The 18,242-nt window shown below is 44.3% G+C and overlaps 1 protein-coding gene and 1 long non-coding RNA gene across 10 annotated transcripts in view; one reads left to right on the top strand and one right to left on the bottom strand.

Moving 5' to 3' along the window:
• The first annotated feature begins 143 nt into the window (after positions 1-143).
• LOC6524383 (protein kinase shaggy) overlaps positions 144-18,242 on the top strand; it is a 46,192-nt gene continuing 28,093 nt past the window's right edge. Inside the window, exons 1-3 of one of the 8 annotated variants that reach the window (XM_039377664.2) lie at positions 1,104-1,236; positions 7,476-7,713; positions 7,944-8,458. In XM_039377664.2, coding sequence (XP_039233598.1) covers positions 8,374-8,458 — 85 coding nt within the window. In that variant the 5' untranslated portion in view covers positions 1,104-1,236; positions 7,476-7,713; positions 7,944-8,373. Of the gene's footprint in view, positions 393-1,103; positions 1,237-3,576; positions 3,701-7,475; positions 7,714-7,943; positions 8,459-9,450; positions 10,269-18,242 lie in introns of those variants that run through there. The other 7 variants (XM_039377666.2, XM_039377665.2, XM_039377663.2 and 4 more) reach the window with 7 other exon arrangements.
• On the bottom strand, positions 1,400-3,512 carry LOC120322406. Of its 2 annotated transcripts, XR_005562203.1 has the most exons (3): positions 2,584-3,512; positions 2,244-2,430; positions 1,400-1,899 (listed from the first exon to the last, which is right to left on the bottom strand). It is a non-coding gene; the product is annotated as an uncharacterized LOC120322406 (long non-coding RNA). The 2 variants fall into 2 exon arrangements; XR_005562202.1 differs by having other exon boundaries at positions 1,400-2,430.

Genomic DNA, 18,242 nt, shown 5'->3' with positions numbered 1-18,242 from the left:
ATATTACAATTAAATAAAATTAAAACGTCAGTGAAATCAAATACTGAAATTTAATTTTCAACGGTCGATAACAATTGCATTCGATTACACCCGATAAAAAGTGGGTAGATTTCAGTATTAAATGCCATTTCTGGTATTTGTGACCGTATCGCGCTTATATCTGTTCGGTAGTTTTTTGCGATTCCTCCGCACGGTCACACTTTAAAGTCGGACTAAAAAAATATACAGATCTTTTGTTGTAAGTAAAAAACTCGAAAAGTAAAATAGAAGCAATTTGGCGAAACACGCAGCTACTAAATAGTGCCAAAAAGTAACGAACAAGTGACCCCAGCAAACGGGAGCTGTCCTAATTTTCGCCCCACACTTTTTTTTGTGCGAAGCGAGTGTGAAAGGTACATATATATATATACATATATACGGAAGCAAGGTGTAGCAAAAGACGAAAAAAAGCAGCAGAGCGTGTTTGTGTGTGTGTTGAGTAAAAGAAAGCAGTCGAAAAATGAAACGCATGAAAATGTCACGAAAAGCGAAGAAGCCAAGAGAAACGTATACATGAAAGCGCAAAAACACAAAAGGCGAACATAATATTAATAATTTTTCGAAATAAGTGCCCATGAGCACCGCTCTCTCGACGTGTGCCTGCGTGTGAGTGTGCGAGTGTGTGTGTGTGTATGTATGTGAGCGTGCGTTCCGTTCCTATTTTTTTTTTCACCCCATGCGTGTTCTTTTTTTTGTTGTGTGTGCGTTTGATTTGCTGAGGAAATGGTGGAAATTCTAGAGAAATGAATACTGGAAAATTGCGATTTATTTTTTGTAGTACATTGCACACACGCACACACCAAAAGGCGAGGAAATTGCGTTACACAAGCACACCCGCTGCCGGCGTCGCTGCCAGCGTCTCTGCCCAGAACCTCCGCTGTGGTGAACAAGTGTACGTGTGTGTGTGAGTGTCGCGTGTCTCTCTGCGCGGGTATGTGTGCCTGTGTGTGTGGGTGTGCGTGCTTCAATAATCTAATAAATTTTTTTTCGAGTGTTGCAAGCCAGCGAATTGAAATAAAATAACAAATGAAACCAAAGTAACAAGAAAGTAAATAAAGAAATTGTTGCAGAAAGCAAACAAACACACACGCGAAAAACGAATCGAAACGAAAACGAACAAAACTGCAGCCAAACTGCGCCTCTACGCCTGCGTCGACGTCGACTGCGCAGCCAGCGCACAGTGGAACAGAATTGCAAGTAAGTGGACCACAAGTAAACCGTCCCCATTCCCCATTTTCACATAGTTTTGTTTCTAAAAACGTTAAAAGTCCGTAATACTAGGGCAAATAAGTATAGCTACAGTATGGCCCCGACAGTGGACAGTTCTACATGAAATTACCCACATTAAAACATTTAGTTGTTTGATAGATTAGCTTGGAGTACATTATAGTACATATGCTTTATTAGCAACTGAAGACTGACAACACGTCCCCTTCCCTTATCACTGTGCGAATATATCCCCTATATCCGCACAGTGATAAGGAAAGGGTGGGTAGCTTATGCACTGCGAGAGATCTGTGCAATATAAGTGCGTCAAGTGGTTTGTCGGTGGATCGGTGTGACATTACTCATCCGAACGATAATTGATTGAGCAGTGAAAGATATGCACGTAGCAACACGTTTTCCCCACATATCAGTTAATATTCTATCTTTAATCCTGCTATACTAGACATGTCACTGACAGTTGACATGCTGCATGCGACATGTGGCATGCGGCCGAGTGGAGTGACTTACACATTGCGCAGTGCATCTGACAGTGTCCCCACTGTGTTTGTTTCTGACACGACGCACTGTGCCCGAGAGTCGCGGCGTCTATAGCGTCTATGGCGACGTTTCCATGAAATTAGCAGTCTGCCCTGCCTGCCGGTCAAAGGAATTTAAATTAAATAAGGCGAAATTGGTGCGAAAACTCTTTGTGTGTGACGTTGCCTCCTCTTCTTCTACTTCTTGTTGTTGTTTTTGTTGATTGTTGTGGGCTCGGATCGCATATCATTATTTTGACTGCAAAGTGCAACGTTTGCATTGCAAGTGACATTGAAAATGACGAAAGCAAGTAAACAGCGAAACACCGAAACACACATGCGTGAGATGTGCGATCTGGTCTATTGTTCGCTCTATTTTCTTGACCGTCTTCCAAAAGACAGTCAACATTCGGCAAAGGTCACACTTTGCAGTTCACAAAACAAGTGTAAAATATCAATTACTTCTTTGCTCCTGGTGTCAATTACATTCTGGATAGCCAATTTGACAATCAATTCATTTTATTCCTGATCTACTTAATAGTGAGCACTATTATTATTAGCCCGTTTTGTGGCGCAGTGTTTTTGAGGTTTCGCTGTAGGAAAAAATGCCTTCGCAATAAATGTCAGGCTGCACGGTGCAAGGGTGGGCCTAGAACGAGAGAGAGGCAGCACGTATGAGAGATAGAGCGAGAGAGAGACACGCTGCACGCTATGCGAGGGCACGAGATCCGCCCACTCCCACCTCCGTCCCCCCTCTCGACAGCGCCCAGGCAAAGGCACATGCACACCAACGCCCACGAACCTTGCAGGGGCACGCACACTCGTGCACATCCATGCCAGAGTTGTCAACTTCCTGTCCACGTGCCCCACTCTCGCCTGGCAACTAAACTCCTCCCACGTGAGCGAAACACGATTGCGGAAAAGTGCAGGGCAACAAACACACGGAGCGACAAATGAAAGACTTTTCAAGTCGCACTTTTTCGTGGCCCAGCTGTTTCCCTGCCACACACCCCCACACAGACCTTGTGTTGCGGTGGCAACACTTGTGCAATGTGGCACTGTGTGTGCGTGTGTCTGTACGTGACGATGTCCTTCGCCTGCGCGTGACATTCCGATACTTTGTACACAGTATGCACGCGGCACAAACGTCTTATCGATTATTCCATTAGTCATCGTCTTCTTTTTGGAAACAACTCAACTGGCCGCTTGGAGAGTTAGAACATCATACTGTCACTTAAAATGCAGGCACTATTAAATGTTGCCTTCCCATCGAAATGATCGTTTTTGATTAAAACGATTAGAATCGAAAGCGCGAGCAGAATATTAATTTGATGTGCTTATTAACCTGTATTTGGTGTTGGTTTTGCGGTCATTTTTACCCACTGCTTGCCATAAAAACGCAGCTACAGGATTTAGATGAGCCAAAGCAGCTAGTGCTTGGCAAAAGTTACTTATTTCTGCAATAGTGGACACTGAGCTTTTTGGCGCGAAGGAGGCAGGGCTGACATAATTTTGCAGTCGGTTATCGATTGCAGTGGGATTGTGGCTTTGACAGGCAGTGTTGTAAAGCGGCGTGGCAGCAGCACTAGTTGCGTAGCGTCTCAGTCGCTGCGCGGTCGACTTCGCCTGCGACGGCGACGTCCTTGCTGCGCTCCTGTAACTGCTCTCTCTCTGTATTTCTCTCGCTCTCTCTTTGCCAGGCATTTCTGGGCATTTTCCCCGGACTCTCTCTCAGTTTTCCTCTGCCTTTCCCGTGTGGTTCGTCAGTAGAGTTCTGCCAGCAGCGGGCTCAAAATCAATGCAAATTTTCGCGCCGCCGTTTTCCACGCTTTTCACAATTATGCTCGCTTCCCAGCCGAGCGGTTTGACTTACTTTACTTTCAAATACTTATTTTAGTTGCAGAAACTGGTTTAAAGTGGTAAAAATCAGCTGATTAGCATTACGTAATTGCGTGTGTGTGTGTGTGTGTGTCACGTGCATTGCTCTCCCAAGCGTGTGCAAGTGTGTGTGTGCGTGGGTGCTGCATTTTCTCCGTTTCATTTAGCCGGCAGCCGAATACTTGGAAGTGGAAAACCCCTGTTCTTTTTATTTTTCTTTGAGTGCGTTATGCTTTTGCTACTACGTCATTGAAAATGTGTCTCCACAACTGCAAAGGACGTAAGTTGCGTAGCGGAATATTTACTCCATAAGCAGGACTTTCAGTTCACTTAAAGGTGTTAAAAGCAAAAGGCTAAAACCCTAATAAAAAAATCCCCCTTAGAGTAATCTATTAGCACTTTTCGCTGTCTGCTGATACCATCGAACTGGAAGTGTCTTATTGTTCTTGTTATTGTTTTCAAATTATTTCGAAACAATGGAATGAAGTGCAAAATAGGGAAAAGATTTTAAACTCCCCACACAGACACATATGTACACTGTTGCGTTGAAACGATAAGATTATGATTGGGTTCTTTGTTGCCCGATTCCATATATATGAAAGTACAATGTGTATATCATTACTTGATATTGTTACTCGGTTCTGGGTTCTGCCATTGATACTGGCTAAAGGGAGGCAATATATAGAAATGACTATAGCATAATTGAGCCGACAGGTATTACAAATGCGAATGGGTAGATCAGTCAGTCAGTCGATCAGTTGTTCATTGGATAGACGAACTAGAAATACTCTTTAACAACTATGTATGCTTGAAGTGGTCAGTTCCCACAGGGCACACAAGTTTCTTGAAATAAGTACTTACATATATAGTTTGAAAGTGCTCAGAAACAAGTGCTAGTCACACAAACAAGCCAATTAAATATTCCCTTCAAATGTGAGAGCATATTTATTCACTTTCAAACTAAATAAGTGAAAGAAAATCGATTTTGCGTGTTCTAAAAATGGGGTTTCCCCTTTGAACGGAAGAACAATAACTTAACCTGCATATTTGGGTGGCTAAAAAATGTGAAAAACCAACTGGGGGAAAATGGAAAGAAACCACCAATGGCAATTTATACGCTCGATTCGAACGTTTCTTTGGTTGTGTGTGGCGCGTGTATCAATAAATAAAATCAACTAAAAATACGTGTGAAAAGCACGCGAAAATAGCCGGCAATCAGCAAATGAAAAGGAAAATGAAAAGGCGAATGGCTAAAGGAGAAAAGATAAGGCGCGGGGATAAGCGGTAGGCAGCGGGAAAATTATGACGCGTTTGCGACTTTTGCGCGAAGGCGTTTGGACCCAGCGAACCCCGCCCCTTTTGCCAAAAATAATCGCCATCGGCGGCGGCACTTTCTTTCTGCGAAACTCACGAATGCAGGCGAAAATAAAAAACACAGATCGTTGCGAAAAGGGTAAGGAAAAGTCGTCTGCACGCAGAGCTTCATTTCAAATTCAATTAAGGGACATCAAGGCAGTTATTGAACTGCCAATATAGTTAAATGGCTTTGGGAAATCGAATCCGGTCGAAAAACATCCATGCAAAGCACTGCCAGAAAAATTCTACACAATTTGTGGCAATTTAATATCATCAGAGATGTTGAGCTGCAGAGCTGTAGCATATTAATTTGATGTGCTGATTTAGTCGCCAGATTAACATGAGAAAAGTGAAACATTCGAAGAAGAGATGGCCTTCGTCACCAGCTCACATCTCACTGCGCCATTCCGCCCCCGCATTCAACACCCCCACCCACCCCTTTGTCGTCCGTCTTCTGGTGCTGCCAAAATGTTTGCCTTGACGCTTTAACCTTGATGGATTCGCTTTTGTAGGCGGTGGGTGGTGTTTGGGGGGTGTGTGGGTGGTGCAGAAGTGTTTGCTGCCAGAATGCCATAGCATACTTTCTAGAGTGCGGCCACAAACACACACAACAACAGACACACAGGCACACACACACACCCGCAAACATGACACCCCTCTCGGGTGTGCATTGATTTTTCTGTTTTCCTTACTTTCCGTACATTTTAGTCATCTTTTTTGGGTTGCCAGGCAGCCGCAGTGCTCACAAAAGGGTCCTCCTCTGCCCTCTGACCCCTCGGATCGATAATTTAGCATCATTGAGTGAAATACAGATGGCGATGGCGATGACGCTATAATTCCTTTGATATTTACATGGCCCAGAAGCACTGGCACTTTGCGCTTGTATGCCGCTCATCATCAGCTGCACATTTGGTGTTCGTTTTATTGGGCTTATTAAAGATGTTTCATGTTTGTGCACCCTCAGCCCTTTTTGGTTCAGCATTAATTACGCGAATTGACTTAGGCCGAACACGCAATTCGCAGGGGTCAGATCCAAGTGACCTTCGCCCCCCTCTGGCGCGACTAACTAACTGTTTGCTACGATTTTGGCCAAGTCAGTCGAATGAGCTAATTGAATGAATGGAAATGAGATTGCGACTCACACAAATGTGAAAAGCCTGCGGTGGCTGGTGGAGCACGGTGGAAGGGAGGGGTAGGGGGGAAATTGGAGAACCTCTTCGACGCTGCGGCGTTTTGTTTTGTGGGTCAAATGGCGCGGCAGTCGCATGACGACAGCCACGAAAATGAAACCTACGAAGCGTCCTCGTTGTCATCGTCACAGTCATCGTCGGTGTGTCGCCACGCTCTCCACTTCCCTCTCTCTCTCCTTCTCTCTCTGCGCCGCACTTTGACCCCTTTCCATAGCCAACCTCCCCGCCCTGCAATTGGGCTCCTGCTATTTACACTTTGGGCCTATTATTTATGCCCTTTGCAGCGGGCCACTTGGATTTTTAACGACGACCTTTGCGGGCCATAAGGTAACTATTTTCCATTTCCATTGGAAAGCGATTAGAAAACTCATTTTCATCCTCACACAGAAGAATCCCTCCTTTGGCTGCCCCGAAGTCTACTTACTTTTGCTGTCCTTTGTTGTACTTGAATTTATTGCATGCAGTTTGCTCGCTCGCGTGGTGGAAAGTCATAAATTGGAGTCTCTCCACCACCCCCCACCCCCTACCGCCACCGACTCCCAACCCCGTTCCTCTACGCCGCCCTTGCCGTTGATCTATTTCAAATTAAATGGTGTCATTGTCAGGCGGGCAGTCTCTTTCTCTCTCCGTCTCTCCCTCTCCCTCGTCCTTTTTCCCCAGTTGCAGGACACTTTGTCGAAGGTCTCGAGGGAGCGGGGAGGGGAGGTGTGGTGTGCTATTGGATTTGGGCTGCTCAGACCTGCAGCTATATTCCATACCATACCATACCCTACTAGCGTGGCCTATTCGTGCGACAGGATTACATTAGGGAAACCCATTTGGGGAATTGCAGTGGAAAAGCGTATGCCACTTGTTGGCATGGACCTGCTTAAATAGAGCAGAGTTTTCAATCAGATCAGTTCAGATTGCAGTTTGTGAGTTTCTGCGGGGCAGTGGCCAGGTCACTCCAAGTGGGTCAATCAGTGGCGGCCACGCCCTAACCTTTGCCCTCCCCATCCCCATTCCCATCTGACTAAGGCAACCCCAAAGGGAGCCCAGTTTGCTGCTTGGCTTTCAGAAGTTTTCTTGCTTTTCTTCTGGCCAGCCGGCTGTTACAGCTTTGATTAACATCTGTTTGCAAATTACGGGGCAATTTATTTTGTTGACACCGTGTGGAAGGGGGAGGGGTGGGGTGGGGTGGGTGCTATTTGTTAGTTAGCCACTTTGCCTCACCGATTTGCTTGCAATTTACAACACAACTAACTGCCAATTTCTCTTTCTTTTGTTTCAGACTGCAGTGACGGCCGTCTCTTTCTCGCACCTCGTTGAAGAGCTGCCAATGGGAAAAGGAGCGGATTTTCCGACTTCAAGTGGACTGAGAACTTTGTGTATTTAAAAACAACATACAAAATAAACTTAAAATAAACAAAAGAACAAAAGCTGTTGTGCAACTATGAGAAAGTCAAACAAAATTAAACGAAAAACCGCGAATTCGACCGAAATGCATATGTGTGTGTGTGAATGAATCGGTAAAATACAACAACAAAAACCCCCCCACCAAAAACATTCGAAAACTAAACGGAAAACGCGAAAGATCAGGATAATTAACCTAATAACCCATCCGAATAAATTAAGAATTTGAATTATTTGCAATAAGATTTTGTTGAGTGATATATATATATATATATTTTTTTTTTTGTTTTTTTGAAGCATTGTATGGAATATCTTGCTAATTAAATAATAATTTGAATAATTGCAGCCAATGAACAGTTACAGTTATAATTGCTGAGCCGTTGACGAGTTTGTGTGCTTGAAAAGAAAACCGGAAATACAGAACTAAAGTTGATTTCATTGCAAAAATACTCAAACAACACTGCTGCATGCCAATGGCCTTGCAGTGCAGTAAAAAAACGCAGCAGCCGAAGAAGAAGCTGTAAAACGTGGTTTTTTTGACATACTCGTTTTTTTGTAGTGGCAATAAAAACCGAAAACGCAGCAAACCAACAACACCACGACCACGGCCACGAGCAAACGCCAATCGAAGCCAGCCAGCTACTAATTAGTTGACTTAATCAATTCAGAACCAAGCAGAAGCCAGGCGCAAACGAAAGGGGTTAAGTCCAAACAAGGAGCACCACCAAGGAGCAAAGCAGCAGCAGCCGAGCAGCAGAGGCATCACAGGCGTTACGATGAGTGGTCGTCCAAGAACTTCCTCCTTCGCCGAGGGCAACAAACAGTCGCCGAGTTTGGTGCTGGGCGGCGTCAAAACATGCAGTAAGTATAGATTCATCCCCCCCTTCAAACTCGTACCTTCAAACCTCGAAGGATCCAAATTCCTAGGGTATGTTGATCCAATTTTAAACAGCCTAAGCGAATTAGATGTTTGTTACTACGGTGTAGGACTAGCGACTTATAAGAGCTCACAGCAGTAGGAGCAACAGTAACAGTGGCACAACATTGCAACATTGACCCTATACCATTCTCGCATTTATGGTTAAATTTAAAAGATATATCAACTATTAAATCGAACAGCTTAAGATGCACTTATATAGTTAATCTGGAGTGTTTTTGTTATTTTTTTTTTGTTAAGAAAGTTCTTTCTATTTGTGCTGCTGTTTCACTGTTTCAGAAAACAGAGCAACATGTTTATTTCAGCAAATTAATTAAGCAGCCTGTTACCGTAAAGTGAAATAAAAGCTTAATTGAGTTGCTTTATTTGTTAGATTTTGTGTTCTTGGGTAATTGAATTTTATTACTCAGCTGTTTTGGGCACACGGCTGTTTTTAGCAGTGCTCGATACGCGAAAAATGTCATCGTATTATCAGTGCTTACCCCGCCCGCCCCCCTTTCATCGCTTTTGCTACCACCTGTGTTAAATGTTAAAAGCTTAATTCTTAACAGCGGCTGCTTAGCAGAATCCTCTCTCTCTCTCTGCTCGTTCCATTTGCTCGCACTCATTTACTCTGCCGCTCTCTTGTGCTCTTCTTCTTCGCCAGTCAATCGATAAATATGTCCAAGTATTCGCCGTCGCCGTATTAACTTCGCCGCTCTTTCTCTCAATGCCGCTCTCTCTCTCACTCGCTTGCTCCCTCTGCCTCTTTTTCGCCGCATTTGCTGCGCTCGACTTTTGCGCTGGTATGCGTGTCTGCTGTTTTCTGTTTAATTCGCCTTTTTTTGCTTGGATTCCGCAGCGAAAACGGCAAATTTTTAGTAGCACGAAATTCGTGGCGAGAAGAACGCTGAAATCGAAAAAACGCGCGCCACAAATTAAAGTTAAAAGTTAAAAAACAATAAGAAGTAAAACGTTTGAATTTGCCGCTCTGCCGCTGGTGCTGCGCTGCCTGCGTCGCTGCCCCCCCCGCTGCGCTGTTGCTGCTGCGAATTTAGTTTCAATCGAGATTCACTCGCTGCGAGTTCGAGTTCTCTGCTCTGCTCTCCGCTTCGCATTTGATACCCGAGTTTGCACTAAATAAAGCAGGAAAAAGCGCTGAAGAAAACACGAAAAACGCGGAGAAAGAAGCAGAAGTATAGCACCTCGAAAACGTCGCTGAAAAGGCGAAAAACGCGACGAAACTAAGCCAAAAAAGCAAAAACAAAATCAAACCAACGTCACTTTAATTTTGTTCTGTGCCCCCGTGTGTGTGTGTGCGCGCGAGTGTGTATGTGTGTCAGTGCCCGTGCGTGTGTGTATCGGTAGCTGCTGCGCTGCTGTCGACAGCGCGGCGACTGCTACGCCGATAGCGCTGCAGAAGTTTTTGCGAGCAGAGAAACAGAAATAACAAAAGGAAGTGGCTGAGGAAAAGAAGGTCAACAGTTGAAAACTTCAACCGAAAAACCCCATAAACCCACCAACCGACCTACCGACCGACCACCCCAGCCACCCACACTCTCTTCGCTGCTCTCGGCGACCGCGGTAGCGATAGCGGCTTCGACGTCGACGTCCAGCGCTTTTCACTTCTCCCGTTCTTTGCCTCGCCGTGCCTCGCCTCGCTTTTCTTCTCTTCACTTCACCTCGATTCAACAGCGCTTTTCCGCTCGCCAACCTCATCGAGCATGTTGATCAACCGCGGCTCCCTACTCGAAGGTAAATTCCCAACAACAAAAATAATAATAATAATAACAACAGTTGCAGCAGCATCAAAAACAACACGTAAAATAAACAACAAATTGCGCGGAAATCGGGGAAAATCACACATTTCTACGGTGCACTTTGACCCCAATTACCCCAGCAGTTTCCCAATTGCCAATGGTTTCTGTAGAAAATCAAGCCAACAGATTGAAATCCAATAGCATCTGTTTTTTTGCGCTGTTTAAATGGGTGAACCAAATCGCAATTGTTGGGCTTGCAAAGTGAATCACATTTTACGAATTAATCAAGGTGAAAGCCATCATCTCATCAGCGCTTGGAATTGCAATTTGCAAACGAAATGAAATGATTGCGCGCCATTCCGAATCCATTTTCATTTTTACACCGCTTTCCGACTACTTGCGATGCATTTCCAGCTGTCTCGCGTCGCTCTGCACCACCCAACCAACCAAACATTCACCCACCCACTCAATTAATTTCGATTCATAATTCGATTCAGCTGCGTTGTAGAACAGGAGCTTTTTGTGCACCTCACATGCACCTGCACCTGCAGCTGCAGCTGCCCCCGAGTTTATGCGGCCTATTACGTTTATGCGGCGGGCAGATCGCGAGTTTTGACATTGACTAACCTACACGAACTGCAATCCTAGCCCCCCTCCCCTCCTTCGCGTGCTTCTTTGCCGCACGAAAGGAGTAACCCTTCTCCCGCTTTGATTTCCATTCCGATTTGTGCGTCAACTACGCAGCTGTAGTCGCCGCTCTCCGCGTCAGCGCTGCGTCATCGACGTCACTCCAACGTAAACAAGATAATGACCTACATAGTGGGTGGGGGTGGGGTGGTCTGGTGTGGTGTGGTGTGGTGTGGTGTGCTGTGCGTTTGTTGTGCGGCTGGAGGTGGTGGTGTTTGTGGGGGTGGTGCACCCTGCATACCAGCGATCTGTGTTACTGCTACTCGTTCTCTCATAAATATTTATGCCATTCCGAAGGAACACTGCAATTGTAGCCGCCACCTTTTTGCTATTTTTATTTTCTTTAATTTGTACATTTTATTTCTCTTTGTTTGTGATACTGATTGTGCATGTGCTTGTGTCCTGCGATCGGCGACCCCCAAATGCGTTTTTCTGTTTTTAAATTGCGTGCACTTGGCGCTGCTCCAAATCCGCCATCCATAATTTATCAATGTTGTTTATGATTGCAGAAAAGAGAATTAAATAAGTCTGTAATTTCGGGCACAAAATTCCTTTCGATCGACCAAATTAACAAAAACAAATCTAGCAAGGGCACAGACCTCTGCGATACTTTGGCTAGTATCTAAAATACTTTTCTCAATTAGCTGTGTTGCTAAGGCGGTTGTGGGTCTGAATTTAATGTCAAAATTCTGTTCTGCTTTAAATGCCAAAATTTTGTTCCAAATCTTTCGTCAAATATTCGAATAAACCAACCTCAAGGACACTCCACCACCTACCTATTAGCCATAAACGAAGTGCGATTTTCGCGAAACAGTCAAGACCAGTAGTACGCGTTGATTTGAGAACAAGTCTCTAGAATCAGCAACCATATCGGCCAAGAAGGCAACTAAACAGGGCCCGAATCGCGATGTAAAACTGAAGAGCACTGCCATCGAGGCGCCCCCCAAACCCCCGCCGGACAAGCATCTGGAGCGCCAGTTTGTCCAGTCGGTGAATAGTTAGTGTCCCAAATGCCCGAGTGGGTCGATTCATCCAGCTGAAGTTAGGCGAACACCCTTTGATATCTGTACTAATAATATCTTTTCTCCTCCTCTTTTCTTTCCAGGTAAGTTGACTATCATTTTACCAAACCTTTAGACGGGTAACCGGGTAAATGGGTAAGCAAAAGTCTGTTCTCCCCCATTGAAGTCTATATATGTAGTAATAACGGCTACAAAGCATATCCAAACACAGTTCTATGCGTGTTTTAGTTGATATAAGTACCATATAAGTACCTAGAATAGAACACAAAATGTATTTATGCAAACTTTGGATCTAGTGTTGCCCAATTAGGAATGGGTTAAGTTATGAGTGATTATTATCTATGAAATACAGAATTTAAGATTCTCATTTTGGCGAGCATTGATTGATACGCTAATCCAAATAAACAATTTCGTTCGTTGGAAAAAAAAAAGGCGAGCATTGAAGGCTGTGGCCTTGGGACTTGCATACTTTTGGGCGGCGCTGGTTAATCAACCGGCTGCATTTTTTGTTGCTTCGCAATTAGCGGTGCTTAAAAGACCTCGACACCCACCCACCTCCCACATTCCCCATCCACTGTATTTTCCACTCTTTCACTCCTCTGCTGCTTTGTTGTGTTGAATCATCGGCACGCGCGCTCTCATTTCTGCCTCTTTCTTTATCTCTTTCTCGGTTACCTAATTTTTGCATAAGTCGCCGACACATGAGAAATTCCGGCGCAGCGCACTAACAAATACACATACAAATGCACTGACACACATGCAGCTAGCACACTCACGCACCGCATGCAAATTAGCTGTCCGCTGACTAGAAATTCTTTCGCGCGCGCGCTCTCTCTCCCGCCTCTCTCGCTCCCTGATTTCCCCACGCTCTCCCCCGCTCCCTCTCTGCGCCTCTCGCCGCGGATCGTCTCCATGTGACGATCAATTTCAGCGCACATTGGGCCAAATATGTGGAGCAAGCTGCCAACGTTGCTGCTTTGGTTGGGAAAAGTATAAATACTTGTTTTATTTATTTGCTTTCCATGCGAGAAGCAAAGCATAGCTTTTGGGCCACTGTGCAACGGGCAATGCTCCGGTACAGATGCGGTCAGTCAGTTAGGATGCACTCCAAAATGTGAAATACAAGTTATTTCATGAAAGTGCTTTCATGGCCACATTTTAAAACTAGTCTTTTTGGCTTATAAATAATATTACTACTTAGTTGTGCGAAAATGGGGTTGGTTGTGTGGTCCTTCCGTTGCGAGCGCTGCTGTGCTGGTGGACGCCGGCGCAGGCGCTGCTGCGCTGCCGGCGGCGCTGTCGGCTGATGTGAATGTGATGTAGATGCCCATGCTTCGACTCGCTCACTCGCGTTGAATCCATCGAGCAGGCGTGTCGTTCTCTCCTCTCGTTCCGCCGCGTTCCATTCAGCCATTCCGCGACTCTATTTGTTGTTTGCTGTTGTTTTTGTTTTTGTAGCTTTATCAGCGACAAAAAAACGAAACAAATATAAATATAAATACAAATTACAACGGCGAAACAAAAAGTGAAGCAAATTCGTGACGCGCCTGATTACTTCTTTATTTTTTGTGTCAACAGTGTGTGCAGTGTAATGTGTCCAAAAGAAAACCAACAAAAAAGAAATAATAATATATAGAAACTAGTCGATTTCAATATGCATTGAAATCTAATTAGTTGCCGCATTGTTGTTTTTGCCGCCTGACACCATTAGAAAATCACAAAAAGATAGAAATCACTATCAGCATTAGTCTAAAGTGGCCAATGAAATGGAGTTTATTTCACAGCGTTGTGAAATATGCTCCAACTTTAACTTTGCCCCTCAAAAAAAAACACGCACACTGCCAAAGTATTTATGTTTCTTATTTATACTTGGGGGGAGATATATTTTTAGTAAGGCGAATGTTCTAGAAAGCTCTTTAAAGTACCTCATTTTGTGTGCTAGCGAATCTAACGCACACTAGTTTTGTATATGGAAATGTTGGAATGTACATGTATCCGCGATGTGAGTGCAGCTTCACTACCAATTCCAAGAAGTGCCAAAAAATTCATCAATGGAAAAGTTTTTGCAATCCCTCTGTCTCGCTCACTTGCTGGCCCCCCTCTCTTTTCCTCGCTAGGCGCACAACAAGTGGCAAAGCGAAGCGGCGTCGTCTTCAAACCAGTTTTACTGTATCGTTGTTGTTGCTGCTTCAGCGTACACGTACAAAAATACTGCAGTCAATAGATCTTTCATAGATGTAAATACAAGTTATTAGTCCTTAACTTTGGGGTATCATTTTTATTAAAATCATCATTATTATAATGCAGAATATTAAATGGAAATCTGTGTTCTATATTTGATTCTATACCATAATTGTTCTCTGTGTAGCTTTGCGGCTGCTGCGTCTCCGTGATAATTGGTGCGGTGACTCCCTCTCCCACCCCCCCCCCCCCCCCCCCCCCCCCCCCCCCCAAACTCCATCTACCGTTCCGCCGATCAGTATTTGCTTTTATGGGCACAAGTTCTTCAATAAGTGGTCACAGCATTTGGGTGAGACGCAGCATTGGTGGGAAAAGGGGAGGGGGGTGAGACGCTGCGGTACGTGTATGCAATTCCTTATTGGTGACAATGTTGAAACAGGCGCACACTGTTTGAAGGAAAACACCGGCGATCAACAAACCAATAGCTTTAAAGTACTGATTGGATTCTAATTAGATTTCCAACAAGTGGAGTGCTGGAAACCCAATTGTTCCCCGAAAAGTGAATCGGGGAACAGGGAATCCCCCGCAATGGTATTCCAGACTCGCAAGTCCAAGATTTTCAAAATAGATGGTGTAGATAGTAGTGCCTATTGGTGTGACCGCTGGTGTACATGGTGGCTTGGGCCAAAAGTGAATTATTCATGTTGTTGCTGCTGTCGCTCTGCCAGTGGAAAATTCCCAAAAAAAATTCGCATGAACTGCGCCGGCTGCTCCTCCGCTCCTCCTCCTTCCACTCGTTCTTCTTCTTTGAGTGCCCCCCAAAGGCAAAAAGTCGGAGTCGAAGTTACTTCGTGTGTGCGTATGTGTGTGTGTGTCTGTGTGTGTGTATTAGTTGTTGTTGTTGCGTTTTGCCCACTCATTCGCCTCGTTTTTTTATTTTCTTTTCTTTTATTTTCTTTTCTTGTCTTTTTTCATTTTTTCTTTTTATAAAAATAGCACAGACGAAGAAATATTTGCACATATACGATACACCACGCACACACGTGTGTGTGTGTTGTACCATTTGCTAATTTTCTTCGTTTGTTTCGCTTGGCGTTTTTTCTTTGTTGATTCGCCTATTGCTTCCCCCACCACGCCGACCACCCCCTCCCCTCCCCTTTTCAACTCACTCTCTCCCATTTTTGTATTTTAATGCCAACAATTTGTATATTTAGTGTGGCGATCACTTCTCTCTCTTAACCCCAACTTTCTCACCCTTACCCTCTCTCTTTTGACGCTTTTTCTCCTCCTCATCTCCCTTCCCCCACCCCCACCAGGCCTTAAATGTGTCAATGGTTCAAGGCGGACGAACGGATAATCAAAGAAGAATTAACACGGAGCTTTCCACACTGAAAAGCTTCTCAATTGGAGCTTTGCTTTCGTCAGACTTTTTTCGGGGGCCAAAACTGCATGACGTGCCGCCAAAATCAACAAACACATTATTATATCGCACTTTGTGTATATACATATATACTTCCACAGTCGTTGTTTCCATCCATATATGTATGATCCCATGTCTTTCACCAGTTTTTTGAACAATTTGGTTTGCCAAATCTAAGGAATTGTTTTTCCTAACGCATTTCGAATGTCAAAGGGCTCGCTTGTATAGGAGTTATTTGCCCATTCTATCGTATCCACTTCCAGCGCGATTACACCTCTTATCATTGAAGTATCTTTGATTTCCAACCATATGTATCTGCATCTGTATCTGTAACTTGATGCGCAGCCAGTTGACTTTGTTTCACTGCAGCCACGCGTTCCCCATCGATCTGATCTGAAATGATCCTTTTATAAATATTTGCACGTCTCGATTTACATTTCTGCTTGTTGTTTTTGTATTTATGGCATTTTTGTATTTATCGCTAACGATGACGCGCTTAATACGACCAAAAGTCGAAATGTTATGGCCCCCCCGCCGATTTCTCACGCCCATTTTTGGAGGTGAATCGGAGCTTTGGCATTTTTGGTAACCAGAAATGTTGTCGCCACTGCAAATACGAACAAAATATACATAATAAAATGCGGAATCCGGTGCAACCTTAGTCAAAAGTCGCTAATGCGAATAGAGTGCGTTTCGTTATGCACTTCCGGTTATAAAATATGTCTTTCCATATATAATAAGCTATTGCTCTATGAAGTAAAGATGGGAATACTTTGGTTGCTAGTTTCGTTGTTTAACAAGAATAGTTATGAATATGAATAGTTAATTGTTAATTATTCAATTGTTTGGTTACGATGGGCAATGAACTTTTGTCAATAAAGACTCATACATGGGCACAAAGAACCTGCTGACGTAGTCGCATTCTTGTTATCGATCAATAAACGTTTTTCACTTCGATTTGCAATAAAGTAATTCGTACAAAATAATGACAAGGCAGGACGGGATGGTACACGTTATCGAGGCAGGGGAAGGGAATGGGAATATGAGTAAAAATAAAGTTAACGATATGCCAGTAAACAATGTGGGTTGGACACAAGCTGTCCAAGAAGCCACTCGATGCGACGACTTGGGCTATAAAAGTTCGACAACAGTTTTCACAGCACGCGCTGTTCCTTTCCGTTTCGTTCCATTCGAAAATTGCCTTTTCTTTTTGTTGGCTCAATTAATTAACTTATTTTTTTTTTATGGCACACAATTCCATTAAATGCGTGTTGTCCGTTGATTGGATTGTGGGGATTGTGTGTGGAGCATACAAATCTATTGGGGCATGTGGCCACCATCATGCTGGCACTAAAATTTTACCTAATAGCTGCCCGAAACTTAAATTGTTTTGGATTTCTTCAGGGCTTGCTCTTCCTGTATGGTGGGAATTACGCGTCGTTTGATCAATGACTGTCAATTGATCGACAGCAGGTGACAAGTGGAAACTAATCTTGTGGAAAATATTGTCAATTAAGGGGTGTTGGTGCTAGGGGGCTCGAAGCCGCTTTGCTTTGCCTTGCTTGTGCTTTATTGTGCCCGTTTTTGCGGAAACTCGAATAACGCAGCACGAAAAGTGCAATTAATTTATGCGAGAATGTGGAAATGGCGAAGCAGCATTCGTCTTTGTGACGCACCGCTCCTCCTCACATTTATGTATGTGTTTTGCACCTGGTGAATGGGAAAAAGGTCTTTACATCTATGACTTTGCCTCGAATGCGCTTTTAACCTTTGCGGTTTTGATTTGGCTTTGGCCATTTGCTGTTCTTTTGTTGGTGGACCTTTTGGCGTGTGGTGCGTGGTGTATGTGCTTTGTGGTGTGTGAGTGCGAGGCCAGTAAACCACATATTGAAACCAGTTGTGTGGTGTTCGCAAGTGTTTGCTACTACGCCGCCCACCTGCCCCTTTCCCATCGTTCCCGCCCCCCAAATGGGCAAGGCCGATTATCGACCGATGGTGGTCGAAGCCGAAGGCTGCGAAGAAAACGCAAACAACGTGCCGTTTAGAGTGTGACCAACTGTTAGTTAAAGTTGTCTGTTGCCTTAATTGATCTGTTGAATTTATTTCTCGTTTCATTCTGCTGTTTCAGGTTAACGGTCTTGCCTGGCCTTGGCTGTGTTCTATTTCGTTGTGACAACAACGCTCTGGTTGGGTTTTAAACAGCTGAAAACTGGGCATATTTACCAACTGTAATGATTTCGATTTGTATTTTGTTGCGCTTAATTGGTTTCGTTGTGGTTATAACCTCTGTGTTTCATGCCACCGTTTCGGCCTGAAGCACATTTGGCCTTGACTGTCCGTGCTCCATTCCAATTCTCATGCGTTCCGCTCGTTCCACTTAGCACATCGCCCAGGCGTCAATTAATTGATCAACAGAGGGAACGTTTTGCATCCAAAAATAGACACCAAATATTATCACTTGCCTTTTGTCTATTTTTAATGCAAATTTTGTGGGCAGATAAAATGGGGAGGGAATGGGGATTTGAGGGATGGGGAAAAAAGGACGTTTAATCAGCGGCGCGTGGCGTCTAACGAAATTATCGCATGACCAACTAAATCGGCTGAACCCACCATCCCCCCACCCCCTGCTCATCCAGCGATTACACTGAGATTTTTCGCC

The sequence above is a fragment of the Drosophila yakuba genome, chromosome X (assembly GCF_016746365.2).
Source record: "Drosophila yakuba strain Tai18E2 chromosome X, Prin_Dyak_Tai18E2_2.1, whole genome shotgun sequence".
In the NCBI taxonomy this organism is placed as follows: domain Eukaryota; kingdom Metazoa; phylum Arthropoda; class Insecta; order Diptera; family Drosophilidae; genus Drosophila; species Drosophila yakuba.
Note: the sequence above shows the minus strand (reverse complement) of the source record. Positions and strands in the feature narration are given on the sequence as shown.